The sequence below is a fragment of the Urtica dioica genome, chromosome 6, assembly GCF_054948205.1.
Source record: "Urtica dioica subsp. dioica isolate 48M chromosome 6, U.dioica_male_clone48M_v1_H2, whole genome shotgun sequence".
NCBI lineage: Eukaryota > Viridiplantae > Streptophyta > Magnoliopsida > Rosales > Urticaceae > Urtica > Urtica dioica.
Genome location: NC_142761.1, coordinates 41,368,806 through 41,383,316, shown reverse-complemented (window position 1 = coordinate 41,383,316; position 14,511 = coordinate 41,368,806). Strand labels below are relative to the sequence as shown.

Below are 14,511 nucleotides of genomic sequence, written 5' to 3'. Positions count from 1 at the left end.
GAGTGCACAGCCTGTGAACGAGCGGAACAAGGAAGAGAAACAAAATTACACGAAGAAAAACTCATGTTAGAAGGCACTCGCCCAATCCCTCGTCAAAACAGCCAGAAAGTAACTCGAGAACTCCTTACTAATCGTAAATAAAGCGAATAACTTTATACCACAATGCCTCTTTCTCTAGAGGAAAGGGTCATAGCCATTTTGAAAAGGGAGTGCTATAAAATAATCTACCAATTTTCAGACCTTTTTTTGCTTCGTTTTACAACAAACATTCCAGGCAACTCCATGTCTACTTTGCTTCTCTCCGAAACCCTCCCCAAAGAACCCTCCAATAAGTTTTTCGATGACCCCAGCAACTCAAACCGGCATTTTGAAGATAGACATAAAACAAGTGGGCAGCGCATAAAAACCGATTGAATTAGAGTCTTGCAACCTATTTTCCACCCTGCTAGTCGCTTTAGGACTTTTTGAAATGACGGGATCCCAAAAAGCTATTGTTTGCACCCATTTGGAGCGTATTTGCAACTGAAATGCGCATGTAGGATTAGCCGAAATTCATTTCCTTAACAAACGACAACTTAAACGTGAGAGAGAGTGATACACCTCTAGTCGTTTGTGAGCTATTTAGATATGTGTCACGTGGATGAGATATGCATGAACTCCTATCTTGATAGACTTGCAGATGTATCAAATAAGTTTTCAGTACTCGAATCTCTTTGTATGTTTATCCTTACTCTTTTATGTTGATATGGTCGGTAATCACGATTGTGCCACCCGAATGGCACTTATGAAGACAATGTTTAGAACAGATTTACATTTGTGCCACACGTATGAGATAAGGCCGAGGTGACGAATATAGGGTCACAAAGAGAATAGGGAGGTTAGGGAAAGAGGTCGAGGCGGTGAGCGAGATCGAGGGAGAAGAGGGCAGCAAAGATGAGGTGGTGGAGCAGGGGCAAAGTGTGGTTGTTTTTTGCGAGATCTGAGAGAGAGAGAGAGAGAGGTTTTTATCCCACTGAGTTTTTACTAGTAAAGTTTTTAATGCAACAACATGAACATATAAATACCATAATGAGTATCTCAAGAGGAGGGTGTTATGAAAATTGTGGTATGCTCATTGGCTCACTATTCTTTTACTCTCTCTACTATTGTTGGACCATTTAATGTACATGAATTTTATGTTCAAAATTTGACTATCATCAATAGAGGAGTATGGATCAGCAGAGCCGGCTCAAGGGTAGGGCGAGAAGGGCAACCGCCCAAGGCCCCTTTCCTTGAGCAGGCCCCATTTAAAAAAAAAAAGAGCAAGCCCCATTTAAAAAAAAAAAAAAATCTTTTAGCCCATTGTCTTATTATAAAAATAAAAGAGGGCACAATACGTTAACTTGATTAGTGGACTTACCTCCCCTATTTATCATATATATGACGTTAATATTAATCATCATATCTCGTTTATGCAAATAACAGTAGCCTTTATACGGACACTAAATCATTTATAAACGTTAGCATATAACCAGCAAATGTTGACATAAATGCCGATTTCTAAGTATTTTTAAATCGTTAACATGCATATTATTCTACGGAAAATATTTTTTAGCAATAATTTTATATATAAAACAAGTATAGAAATAATATATTTTTAACCATTATGTCTCTTCTATACTCCAAATCTATTAATTCTCTCTTATTTATACTAAATTATTTTAAGGGTAATTAAGCTATATAGCCTCCTGAAAATAGGCAATTTATTTTTAGCTCACATTTTGTTAATAAATGGTAAATAGCAAGGAGGATTTATTTACAGCCAAAATATGACTAGACTACCCTTTCGTTTTCCCGCCCAGTTTCTTTCAATATTTACACGTAATCAAGTCAAATATTTGGTTATTAATGCTCGCGAATATCAAGGAAGTAATTATAACCGTGTAGCTGCGTTCACACTTAACCACAACCGCTCCCATTTATAGTTTTTCAAAAAAAAAATGAAAGAGAACCGAGAAGAGAGAGAGAGCCGAGAGAGAGATCGAGGGAGTGAGAGCTCGAGGAAGAAGAGAACGCTCGACCGGACCACCACCAAACACCCCGTTATGAGCGGACCCAAAACCCGCGCGCGCTCGGACCGGGGAGTCGCCGGGAGTTGCCGAGAAGAGTTTGACGAGGAGTTCGGCTGGAATCAAAGAGGACCGTCGGAATTCATCAAATTGAGAAGGTATTTCCCGTGAAAATTCATCAAATTGAGAAGGTATTCATCAAAGAGAACCGTCGGAATTCAAGAGATTGATTTTTTTTCTCGTGCTCCCTGTTTGAATTTTCCGAGAAGAGAAGAATCTGCGTCCAAAGGTCCCGATCGATATTATGGACTCCGCGAAGAACAATTTTTTTTTTTCAGTATGTTCGTGTAAATAGAACTCATATTTACAGTATATTCGTGTAAATACGAAGCTTATTTACAGTATATTCATTGTAAAAACAAAGCATATTTACAGTATATTCACTGTAAATACAAAGATTATTTACAGTATATTTACAGTATAATCGTGTATTTGCACTGAAAAAAATTCTGGAAATATTTTGAGCACGAAAATTCTGGAATTTATGAATATATGGAAGACAAATAATAGCAATGAATGAAGAATATATTTACAGATTTTATCCATAATTAATTGCACGAAAATAGAAACTAATTACCTAAAGTCAACGCCGAAAATTTCCAAATACATAACAATTAATGGCTGAGAACTTTCAAAATCTGCTCAAAATTCAAATTTCAAATTTGAAAACTTCTCTATTCGGTTTCAATATTTAATTCAAAATAAAAAAAAACTGCCTAATTAAAATAGCGTAAGGGCAAAAATGTAAAACTAATTCAATTAATAAGCTGCCACGTAAGCAACATGGCTATTTACGGGAAATTAACGAAAGGGTGGCTAAAATTAAATTGATGCACATTACGTGGCTTAACCAGCCAATTATTTGTTATTTTAATTAAATTGATCATGTTTTCAAACCTGAAAAAAGTGAGTGGATGGTCAAGAGAGAGCAAAAAGTGATAAGAAATACAATAAACTAATTTTATTGATTAGAATATTTTTCCTGTTTTATCTTGTATTAACTATTTAATTTGTCTATTTTCTTACAAGTTTAAGATATAAAATACGCTTGTATTTTTTCCGGTGTCGGGTTACATTGATAAGTATTTTATTTTGAAACTGAATATTATCATAAAATAATTGAAAGGAAATTCAAGAACGACTTAAAGAGAAAAATCAAATATATGTAAGTAAATTTTATTAGCATTTTTTATAATATGATTAATTTTCAATATTAATATGAAAGGTCCAATTTTTATTTATCGTCAAAGGCCCCTAATATGTTGAGCCGCCTGTACGGATGAACTAAAATTCTTTCCCAGTTTCTCATTTTTCACTTTCCATCACTTTTTATAGGGAAAATATCTGTAGTATCCCTCGTGTTTAATCAAAATGCGAGATTTATCCCCTCTATTTCTAGAAATATCAGATATATCCCTTCAGTTTAATATAAATGACATATACCTCCCTTAAAAAAATGTTATATTACAAATATCACCCTTTTCGTTTATTTTTTACAAAAAAAAATAATTTGAACTCCCCAAAATACCCTTAATAGAATAAATATTTATTTACTATTTTATTAAAAAAAAATCAAAATCTCTCTTTATAAAAAAAAATCCTTAACTTTTTATAAAGAAATTTTTTAATTTAATTTTTTTTGTATAGAATAAAAAATAAAAAAAATATTACATTAAGGGTATTTTGGGGAGTTCAAATTATTTTTTTGTAAAAAATAAACGAAAAATGGTGATATTTGTAATATAACATTTTTTAAGAGATGTATATGTCATTTATATTAAACTGAAGTGATATGTCTGATATTTTTAAAAATAGAGGGGATAAATCTCGCATTTCGATTAAACACGAGGGATACTCGTGATATTTTCCCCTTTTTATATCTCTTTCTACCTCTCCTTTCTATATCTCTTTTTGCTTTAGTGTTTAAAATACCTCTAGTTTTAATTGTTGCTTTGATTTTCATAACACTTTTTTTTAATATAAGTTCTTTTTTGTTCATTTAACCGCAGCACAGCGCTCTCAAATGTACTCGGTAGAAAGAAACTATTGCTACAAATAATGAAAAAGACGTTAGCCTTTTAAGTTGGAGATTTACGTAATTTTAAGTGACCATTGAGCTGGGCGGGTCAAAAAATAAAGATCGACCCGAATAGATGCGAATGGTTTTAGGAGAGCAGAATCTTGCTGAGAGAGAGAGCCTCAATACTCAAAAAAGCCCTTTATAGCCACCGCCTCCGCCGCTATACGGCTATACGGGACTTTGTCTCTGCCACGTCATCACTGTATCAACCCAGCTCGGAACTCTTGATTGATATTTTCCTTTGAGCTATCCTTTTCTTTTTTCCTTTGTTCAACAGAAGGAAAATGGCCTCAAGGGCTTGGGCGAGACGATGCAGAGAGTTGTATCAGAGAAGGGTGTTTTCTTCTCCGTTTGGAAGCTCAAGACATTTCTCTTCTGCCTCGGAAAATACTCCCAAAATCCCTCATTTCTCCAAGAAAGTAGTCCATCTCTCTCTATCTCTCTCATACATTGCGTTGTCTCGTTATTCATATGAAGAATGATGTTTTGTAGTAGGAAGTAGAAACCAATTACTTTTTTTTTCTCTCAATTCATAGGGTCTTCAAAACGTTAGAAGAGCGAAGATATAGCCAGTAAGCGTTTTCGCTTCCAAAATCAATCTAAAAACTATGGCTTGTTGCTCAGGAAGAGACCCGTTTCTGAAACTTTTGATTGCACTTCATTAGGCGAGCTATAAACAATGTTTCTGTGAAGTTCAGAATTCTAAAATGACTCGAAATGTATTTCGGATTGTTGCTTTGTTGATGCTAGTTCAAAACATTGCTTACAACTAATCACTTGATAACTGATATGAATAGTTTGATATAATCTCTGATTGAAGGACTTTTGGTTGTCTGTGGTTCTGAACAAGTCTGTATCGATTTTCTGAACTCTGTTCTTAGGGAAGGTTGTTGACAGGAGCCACAATAGGGCTAGCCATTGCCGGAGGAGCTTATGTCAGTACCGTGGATGAAGCAACGTTCTGGTAATCGATATTTCACTTCACTGAATTCACTTTTAATCGTTCTATGATCCTTTGAAATATTCGTACAAATTCTGTAGTCTGAATTATGAAGATTTTGAGAGCTTTTGACTTTCTAACTTATCCAGTGGCTGGCTATTTTCTGCGACGAAACTGGTAAATCCTTTCTTTGCGCTGCTCGATCCGGAGTTCGCTCACACGCTGGCTGTCTCAGCCGCGGCTCGTGGGTGGGTCCCGAGGGAAAAGAGGCCCGACCCACAAATATTGGGCCTCGATGTTTGGGGACGGAAGTTCTCAAATCCAATAGGCCTCGCTGCCGGGTTCGACAAAAACGCCGAGGCCGTTGATGGAATGCTTGCTTTAGGATTCGGGTTCGTCGAGGTCGGTTCCGTGACCCCCGTTCCTCAAGAGGGTAATCCCAAGCCCCGGATTTTCAGATTGCGCCAGGAAGGGTAAGATTGAATTCCAAAATTTTTCTAGTACTTTGGAAAAGAAAAAAAAAAGAAAAAAAAGAAAAAAGAAGATGAAAAGATGCTTATAGTGGTTTCAAAAGTAAATAAAATTAAATTAGTTTTATTTTTCCAGTGCTATCATAAACCGTTGCGGGTTCAATAGCGAAGGGATCGTTGCTGTTGCGAAGCGGCTTGGTGCTCAACATGGAAAGAGGAAGTTGGATGAAACTTCAAGCGCTTCGCCTTCTTCGAACGATGAAGTCAAGCACGGAGGGAAGGCTGGGCCGGGAATATTGGGAGTGAATCTCGGAAAAAATAAAACTAGTGAAGACGCGGCCTCAGATTATGTTCAAGGAGTACATACGTTATCACAGTACGCTGATTACTTGGTAAATTATCTTACTCGTACATATTATTTTAATTTCCAAGTTGCTTTCTTCATACGGCCGAGAACCCCTAGTATCTTTTCGGCTTTTCCATTTGATTAATAAAAATGTTCTGCGTTTCCTTTTAATAAAAAAAAAAAAAGAAGCCGTGAATCCCTCTTCCTCTTTTATTGAACAAAATATAAATAAAAATCCATGTTTGGACTTGCATGTGATTCGGCTTTCTTGGTTCTGATCTTAGTTTGGCATGAATTTTTCTCTGCTAGTCAATGGAAGTTTGAACTGAAAGTTACTACTTTAATCCATTCAATATGTTGTTTTAGGTGATAAATGTTTCGTCACCTAACACCCCAGGGTTACGTATGCTTCAAGGAAGAAAGCAGTTGAAGGATCTCGTGAAGAAGGTACGGACTACAGTGCACGACATAGCATAATTTAACAGTGATTTTGATGAGCTTGAATTGCCAATTCTTAATTTTATTATAATTATTATAAAAAAAAAATTATCGTTCAAGGTCCAAGCTGCTCGTGACGAAATGCAATGGGGTGAAGAGGGACCCCCACCTTTGCTCGTGAAAATCGCACCAGACTTGTCTAAAGAAGACCTTGAAGATATTGCAGCGGTATAATTGTGCTTTATCTGTTTAGTTTCACTACATGATTCATTTTTTTTAATCATTTTTTGTTCCTGACAATTTCTCTTTTCTTTTGCCTTTCTATTTATAGGTTGCGCTGGCTCTTCGTTTGGATGGATTGGTATGTCCACTTGGCTAAACTAAACTTCTTTCTTGTGGTCTTGTTCATTTTTTGTGCCCATTATCACATACCCAATCGTGTGTGTTCACTGTTCGTGTCTTTTTGTTGATCAGAACTGATCTATGAAATTAGAAAGATCGATGATATGGGTATTAGTTTTAAACAGAACTGAGATGATCATTATACACAAATTCTGGTGAATAGGTCCGTGAAAACATGTCAATAAAGAAAAGCCAGGCTCGATAAATGTTTGCACATGGAACTGCTATTATAGGTTGATGAAACAGACGAGCCTTGAAAATCTTTCTTGAGATTTCTCTAATCATATCCCTGCGACTTGTTTTGTTCCTTAATTCAAAATAACTCAGTTTTTTTGGTGCCATTATTTTTAAAGTAGACCCTTGTTCTCCTATTTTATAGTATTGATTCCCAAATAGCACAACGCTATTGATATGCCAATTGTATGTTTAAGGGTTTATCATCCTCTTTCTTTAATAACTCTGAATTTCAAACTCATAAAGGGCTTTTCTTATTACAAAAAAAAAAGCATCTTGCGATTGCTAGTGCTCGGAAAGTTTTGCAAATTTGATTTATCAAAGATTTTCTTATTACAACTCATGGTTTTACTTCGTCAAATTTGATTTATCAAAGATTTTGTGTGTGTGTGTGTGTGTAGATTATATCGAACACAACCGTATCGAGACCGGATCCTGTGAGCAAGAGTCCATTGGCTTCAGAAGCTGGCGGTTTAAGTGGAAAGCCACTCTTCGACGTGTCCACCAATCTACTGAAGGATATGTATACTTTAACAAAGGTATATGTATGCTTACTAATTAATTAAATATACGTTCTAATCAGTAATAACTCTTCATAAATCAACTGTACTTATACTTAATATATATAACACATTACTAGGGTTTGTGAATGTATTTAGTATTGCTGAATTATCCTGAAACAATGTTGTAAACTTTTTTTTTTTTTTTTTTTTTTTTTTTTTATTTTTTATTAACTGCAGGGGAAAATTGTACTGATTGGTGTCGGGGGTGTAAGCAGGTAAAAAAAGTTGCGGCCGAGGCTACAATATCTGTTTTTTATGTTTTCTTAATTGCGTTGCGATCTCATAGACGGGTGTGCGTATTCTTATTGTGTGCAGTGGCGAAGATGCATATAAGAAAGTAAGAGCCGGAGCAACGCTTGTTCAGCTCTACACAGCATTTGCTTATGGTGGACCTGCTCTCATTCCCCAGATCAAGGTATTTATTTTTTCACACGCATTAAATCTTAGAGTGTTAATTATTAGGGTGTTATAGCTATATAGCCATTTGAAATTAATAGATATGCAAAATTGCAAGGTTTGTCTAAATTTAGTGAAATAACCAAAATTTACAAAATTATGCAAGTACCAGGTTTTCAAGATTTTTTTGTAGTAGTAAATTGCTTACACACAACGTCAAAGTAAAACAAAAAAAGTTAAAAAAAAAAAAAGTTATTTGACAACATAATTTTGGCTATTTTGCTAAAAAAATTAAAACTTTGGATATTTCGTTGATCAATTAGTTTATTTTGTATAATTTTCCTTGTATTATTATTATTATTATCGATGCTGTTTGTTGCACTCGGTGTAGTGGGTTTTCATTCTTGTTCTGTTGGTGTGTCATTTTTTTTAATAGGCGGAATTGGCAGAGTGTTTAGAGAGGGACGGGTTCAAGTCCATACTTGAAGCAGTTGGCGCCGATTGTAAATGACTCGCCTAACAGACGCGAAGAACAGTTTCTTTTTTCTTTTTCCAGCATCAATCAAAATGGTGGGAATTTTTTTTTTTTTTTTTTTTTTTCCAATATTCGTTCATGGTCGTTAATTTTTCGGGGGACCATTTGTGTCCGCATTTGGCTTTCTCTCTTTATAATCTTTGGTGGCATAAAATGTCTTTTTGACTCGTTAGTATCCAAAAAATTTTGTTGTGCTTGGGTTGGTTTTATTGTGGCATTTCTCCACAAACATAAATTGGGCTACCTGTAGGTTGCCAATCAATCAAGCTACTCTTTGATATTTATTTTTCTTTTATCACACGTATCTGCGCTCCAATTAAATTTGGCTTTCATTTATACAAAAATACGATTTCTTGGTGTTTTTCAAGTTCGTTAACGCTTGTATCGTCTTTGTCTCGACGTATTTTCATTATATATTGTAACTAGAAGTGACTCGCGTATAATTAAACTTCTGATTCACGCACGTAAATAAGTGACTTTTGGTCAAAGACTCGAGGAAAGTTGGTTACTTCCTTGGTATCTAGGCCGAGAAGACTCCTCGAAGTCTTCGTTTTTCTCATCCCGAATATGCGAAGACTTGTGGTGCAAGTCAACTTCCTTGCAGTCCTCGGAAGTCTTCAGAGGGTTCACCGGAAGACGATTAAACATATTATGCACTAGATAACTAGCGAATCGAAGTTTGGAATTCAAGCGACTTAAGTGACTCGAATCAACTTGCGTTTATGTAGATATTCGGGTAATAACCTCACTCGTCCATACAAGTGTGTCAGCCAATATACGATGATCTCGGAAACTAATCGAGCGTTGGATACCAAAAAAAAAACATATCAAATTGGGCCTTCCATTGATAAACTTGCACAGCAAGCAACAACTTTTTCAAAAGTGCGCTCAAGAGTGGCATTCAAATTATGTGGCTTGTGCAAACTGCGAACTCAAAATACTAATTTGTTATATTCATAACATGTCGTGTTGATACGATGTCGAAGAAATGGGGGAGCTGAGATTTTTATTTTTATTTTTTATTTATTTTTTTTATTTTTTTCATGTAACATTCACTTTCACATATTGAAGTTTCGAAGTACTAATTACGTATTGAGATTTCGTTACTCTTTTTAATTTATTTTTTTCAGTGTCAGACTCCATTGTTGTTTCAGAGTTTGAAACTCGTCAAGTAAGAATGGTTTCTTATTGCTTTATTTTTCCTTTCTTTCCCTCAATTCCCTGAAACCTTTTAATTGACTTGAGCCGGATTTTAAATTCATCACAATTTATTTTTTCCCCTCTTCATCATATCAGGATACGAATTTAAGAGTCACGAGCTTTTGTCTGAGTTCTTCGTCAGCTCTGCAAGTAAGTGTTTGTATCACATGAACATGGAAATTTTGTGTGTAGAATATATTCTGTTTTCAGTCCGTGATCTTTGAATGAGTGAGTGATGAGAAGCTCTGGAATTCAAATAATTTCAAAGGCGCGAGATTTAATTCTTTCAACGAACAAAACTTTTCATTCCGCTTTGATCATCAATCGCCAGCTTGGGCTTTACATTGCTAAAGACCCACTTTCCATTGCCTCTGCTCTTTCGGTTGCCGAGAACTCGAAATCACGCTTTCTGGGTGAACAAATTCATGCTAAGATCGTTAGGCTGTGTCTAGTTGATGAAGTTTTCTCGCTCAATAATTTGATAAAGATGTACGCAAAATGTGGGGCCTTGGACGATGCGATCCAGGTGTTCGACGAAATGACCGAGAGAAACCTTGTTTCTTGGACTTTGATGATCTCGGGCTCGGTCCAGAACGGAGAGCACGGCTTGGGCTTGGAATATTTTTCGGGAATGGCGAGATCGGGATTCACGCCAAACTCGTTCGGTATCGGAAGCGTTCTCAAAGCTTGCGTTACCGTTGGAGCGTATCGATTCGGGGCGAGTGTTCACGGTTTCGCTTTCAAACTCGGTATCGACCGGGATTCGTACGTCGGCGGTTCCGTCGTGAACATGTACTTTGACTCGGAGGACGTCCGATCAGCGAAGAACGTGTTCGAATCCTTGTCCGATCCGGATATCGGTTGTTGGAACGCTATGATCGGAGGGCTCGCAAAATGCGGGCACGGGCTCGAGGCCGTGGAAATTTTCCGATCGATGCTGCGTCGGGGTATGAGCGCAGACCAGTTTACGTTTGTCAATTCTCTCAAGGGTTGTTCGGAGACAGGAGACCCGGATTTCGGTAAAATCGTTCACGGGCTGATCGTCAAGAACGGCGCGGAATCGAGTACATCGGTGATGAACTGCGTAACGGACTTGTACTTTCGACTCGGCGAAAAGTTTTTCGCTTTGAAGGTGTTCAATGGAATTCGGCGGAAAGACGTGATATCATGGAACACCGTATTCTCGCACGTCTTTGAGGACAAGAACGGAAAACAGATTATCACGAGTTTGTTCCGTGAGTTTATGCTCGGCGAAATAATCCCAAACCGTATCACGTTTTCGGTCTTGTTGAGAGAGTGTGGAAACGTGTGTGATCTCGCTCTCGGATCTCAGTTTCATAGCCTCGCTATAAAATTCGGGCTCCACGATGAAGTCACGGTTTCAAACTCGATTATCCACTTGCTCTCTCGATGCAACGATATGGAAAAGGCGCAGAAATTGTTCGACGTCGCGGTTGTAAAAGACATCGTTACTTGGAATCAGATGATATCCGGGCATTGCTTGAACAACTGTCATATCGAAGCACTTCGTCTATTTGTCAAGCTGTGTGGCTCGGGAGTCGGGTCGAATAAATACACGTTCACCAGCGTACTCGAAGCTTGTTACGAAATTCGAAACGAACTATTTTTCAGGCTCGCTCACGGCGCTCTAACGAAGCACGGTTTCTCTTCCAGCGGACATCTCTGCAGTTTATTGATCAACGGCTACGTGAAATTCGGACTTCTATCGGATTCCTTCCAATTCTTCACCGGTATCGATAGATTAGACTACGTTTCGCGTGCGACGATGATATCCGCGCTGGTCCGCGAAGGACACGTCAGCGAAGGCCTCGCGTATCTGAACAAGCTAATGAAAACCGGCGAAAAACCCGACGAGTTCGTCCTCGGAAGCGTTTTGAGCTACTGCGCCGACACTTCCGATTATCGGCTCACCAAAATCTTCCACTCTCTCGTCTCGAAAACGGGTTTGGAAACTCAAGTCTTCGTCGCGAGCGGGCTAATCGACGCGTACGCGAAATCCGGAGACATCGAAGCCGCGAAAAAAGTCTACGACGAGACGTGCTTTCTAAACGACGTCGTGATATACAACACGATGATCACGGGCTACGCTCGTCACGGCCTGATAAGAGAAGCCGCGGAGACCGTGAACGCGATGACGAGGCGCGGCGATCTTTTTCCGAGCCGAGCCACGTTCGTTTCGGTCGTCTCTGCTTGTAGCCACGCCGGGCTCGTGGACGAGGGCTTGGCTTTGTTCGAGTCGGTCCGTGGCTCGGAGGTGCCCCGAGATGTGTTCGGGTGCGTGGTCGACATGCTTTCGCGGGACGGGCGGCTCGAAGAAGCTCGACGGGTGATCGAAGAAATGCCTCGAGCTCCGTGGCCGGCGATGCTGAGATCGTTTCTCAACGGGTGTCGGATTCACGGGAAGAGAGAGCTCGGAGAGTGGAGTGCTCGGAAGCTCGTTCGGTTAGCTCCGGAAGATGATGAGGATGACTGAAATTATTCGCGGGGTTGTGATCTTGTTCAAATCTAATTTGTAATATGTTTAGTAAAGCTTTCGTGTAAATTTGTTCAAAAATTCTAATGACTCTAGTATTTGTTTATGTTATAAAATAATAAAATCATGGATAAAATATATAAATTGTAAGAAATTTGGGGGTTTTCTTCGAGAGCGTAGGTGTGGAACGGACCTCTAAGATAAGGGTCCGACTCGTTACTAAAAAAAAAAAAAAAAAAAAAAGCACCAAGCCATGCATGCATTTCTTTAAGGAAAAGGCTTTACATTCTCTACTTTAAATATTGTTTTTTTTTTTTTTTTTTTTTTATTTTTTTTTTTATCTAGAATAATTTATATAAACAATACACGTGGGACTTTTTTGTTTCCCTCATTTGTTGTGGACATCTTTGACTTTTGCATACCACTTTTTTTCATGCATCAAAATATATCCACTAGTTAATGTTCAAGATACACACGTATTATGTGCGTATATATATGTATCTTATAAATTAAAATGTAATTGCTTATATATGCTTAATTTATTAAAAGTTATGTGTGTATAAATTTTAATTAATGTTACAAATTCATTTGATAAAACACAAAAGCTACAAGGAAGAATTTTAACTAATGTTACAAATTCAATTAATGTCATAAATTTATTTAGTATTTTATTTGTGTCTAATTCATTATTTTTAATATTGTACGAGACTTTGAGTGACATAATGATTTATGTTGTATTCTCGAATATATGTATCGTTTTCATGCTTTTATATATACTATATTATATGAAATTTGTCGATATACATTACAGTAGTCAATATACTAGTAAATCATAGCTTCGGTATGTTGAACATTGTATTGGACTAATACTCATCTCTATTTAATTTGTGGAAAAAAATCGGCAGTGTGTGCAATAATGTGTATTAAATTGATGAGATTTTGACACAAATATTATCAACTAATGTCACTTCACTCAAATCAATTAAAACTTAAAATTTGACAATATTATTACTAAATTCAAAGAGAATTGTTTTCTTACAAAAATACCATTTTATAATATTTTCTTATTTTGCGAGTGATCTATCACGAAATTTTAACATATAGTTCGTGACCGACTTTTCGCAAAGTTATGAAGAGTATTAATGGCTTTGCACAATATTTTTTGCTGATTTTGGTACAGTGACATCAAGTTACTATTGGTTGTGTCAAAATCTCTAAATTTATAGCGAAAATATAATATTTCAAGTTGCAATTAATTGTTTCTATGATGTTTATATATTTTCTTAACTCTATTTATTTTTTTAGGCTTTATATAACTTTATTTGTTGTTTATAGTTTCATTTGTGAGAAAAATAAATACTTGAAAAAGTGTTATTCTTTAAATGATTTAATATACTAATTGTTTTCTTAAATGAGAAAAGATTGACTAATTAGTTATGCAATATATTGAGGACCATAACTGCTATATATATCATTTTAATTACGTGCTCTTAAAACCTTAAAAGACTTTGTTGATGTTGGATTTCGTCCTCCGTTGATGTACAATTGTTTGGGCCCAATTCAAAATTGACTTGGTCCAAACCTTGTATATAACCCTATGTACGACATGACATTATTCATGGCCAATTCGGTATCTTGAAGCAACAAGTTGGTCGAGCTCACTTTGACGAAGGTCAGCTAGACCCCCGCATCATGCGAGCTCACTTTGACAAAGGTCAGCTCGCTCAATAAACTTCTCAATCGTATTCTCAACCGTCTTCTTGAAGACCCGGAGCTCACCTTGAGAGATTTTATAAGAACGATGTGGTTTTCTTCATTAATGCAATGGGTCAAGTCGGCCTTTAATGATTGCTCGTAGTGAGTACCATCATAGTGGTGCTGAACATACCACCGAAAATTGGAAGCCCCTTTTGCCGAGAGCTATAAGGTTAATGTTGACGCGAATTTGGACACGAATAATGGCATAGTTGGGGTTGGTCTTGTGATCAGAGTTGAGAACATCGAAGCTTAGTACTCCCTTGGGATGGCCGAAACGCATACGATTTTTCACTTGTGTTAAAATCTATGGGCAGTTGAGGTTCTTAAAGATCATTAGGGAGTCAGATAATAATTATCAACAAACTCCATTGTTGGGACCGATACGATACCAGTACCACCATTGGTTTGATTTTTTTTATATTATATATTAATTGTTTGCAAGGACTTATGCGAAATCAAGTTTATTTATTGTCCTCGTACTGTTAACGGTGCAGCCCATAAACTTGCTAAATTTGGGTTGACCAGAGACTTGAACATGATTTGGTGG

General features: G+C 37.0%; 2 protein-coding genes across 2 annotated transcripts; both read left to right on the top strand.

The window, feature by feature from the left end:
• The first annotated feature begins 4,254 nt into the window (after window positions 1-4,254).
• LOC149394220 (pyrimidine d) lies at window positions 4,255-8,810 on the top strand. Its single transcript, XM_089618421.1, has 11 exons — window positions 4,255-4,607; window positions 5,070-5,152; window positions 5,278-5,601; window positions 5,735-5,990; window positions 6,311-6,391; window positions 6,503-6,610; window positions 6,714-6,743; window positions 7,420-7,557; window positions 7,759-7,796; window positions 7,897-7,996; window positions 8,414-8,810. The coding sequence occupies exons 1-11, from the start codon at window positions 4,473-4,475 to the stop codon at window positions 8,486-8,488; spliced, it is 1,368 nt and encodes a 455-aa protein (XP_089474547.1). The 5' UTR covers window positions 4,255-4,472; the 3' UTR covers window positions 8,489-8,810.
• A 1,137-nt stretch (window positions 8,811-9,947) lies between these two features.
• On the top strand, window positions 9,948-12,291 carry LOC149394219 (pentatricopeptide repeat-containing protein At3g09040, mitochondrial-like). The gene has a single exon (XM_089618289.1). The coding sequence runs from the start codon at window positions 9,948-9,950 to the stop codon at window positions 12,204-12,206; it is 2,259 nt and encodes a 752-aa protein (XP_089474415.1). The 3' UTR covers window positions 12,207-12,291.
• Window positions 12,292-14,511: the final 2,220 nt, after the last annotated feature.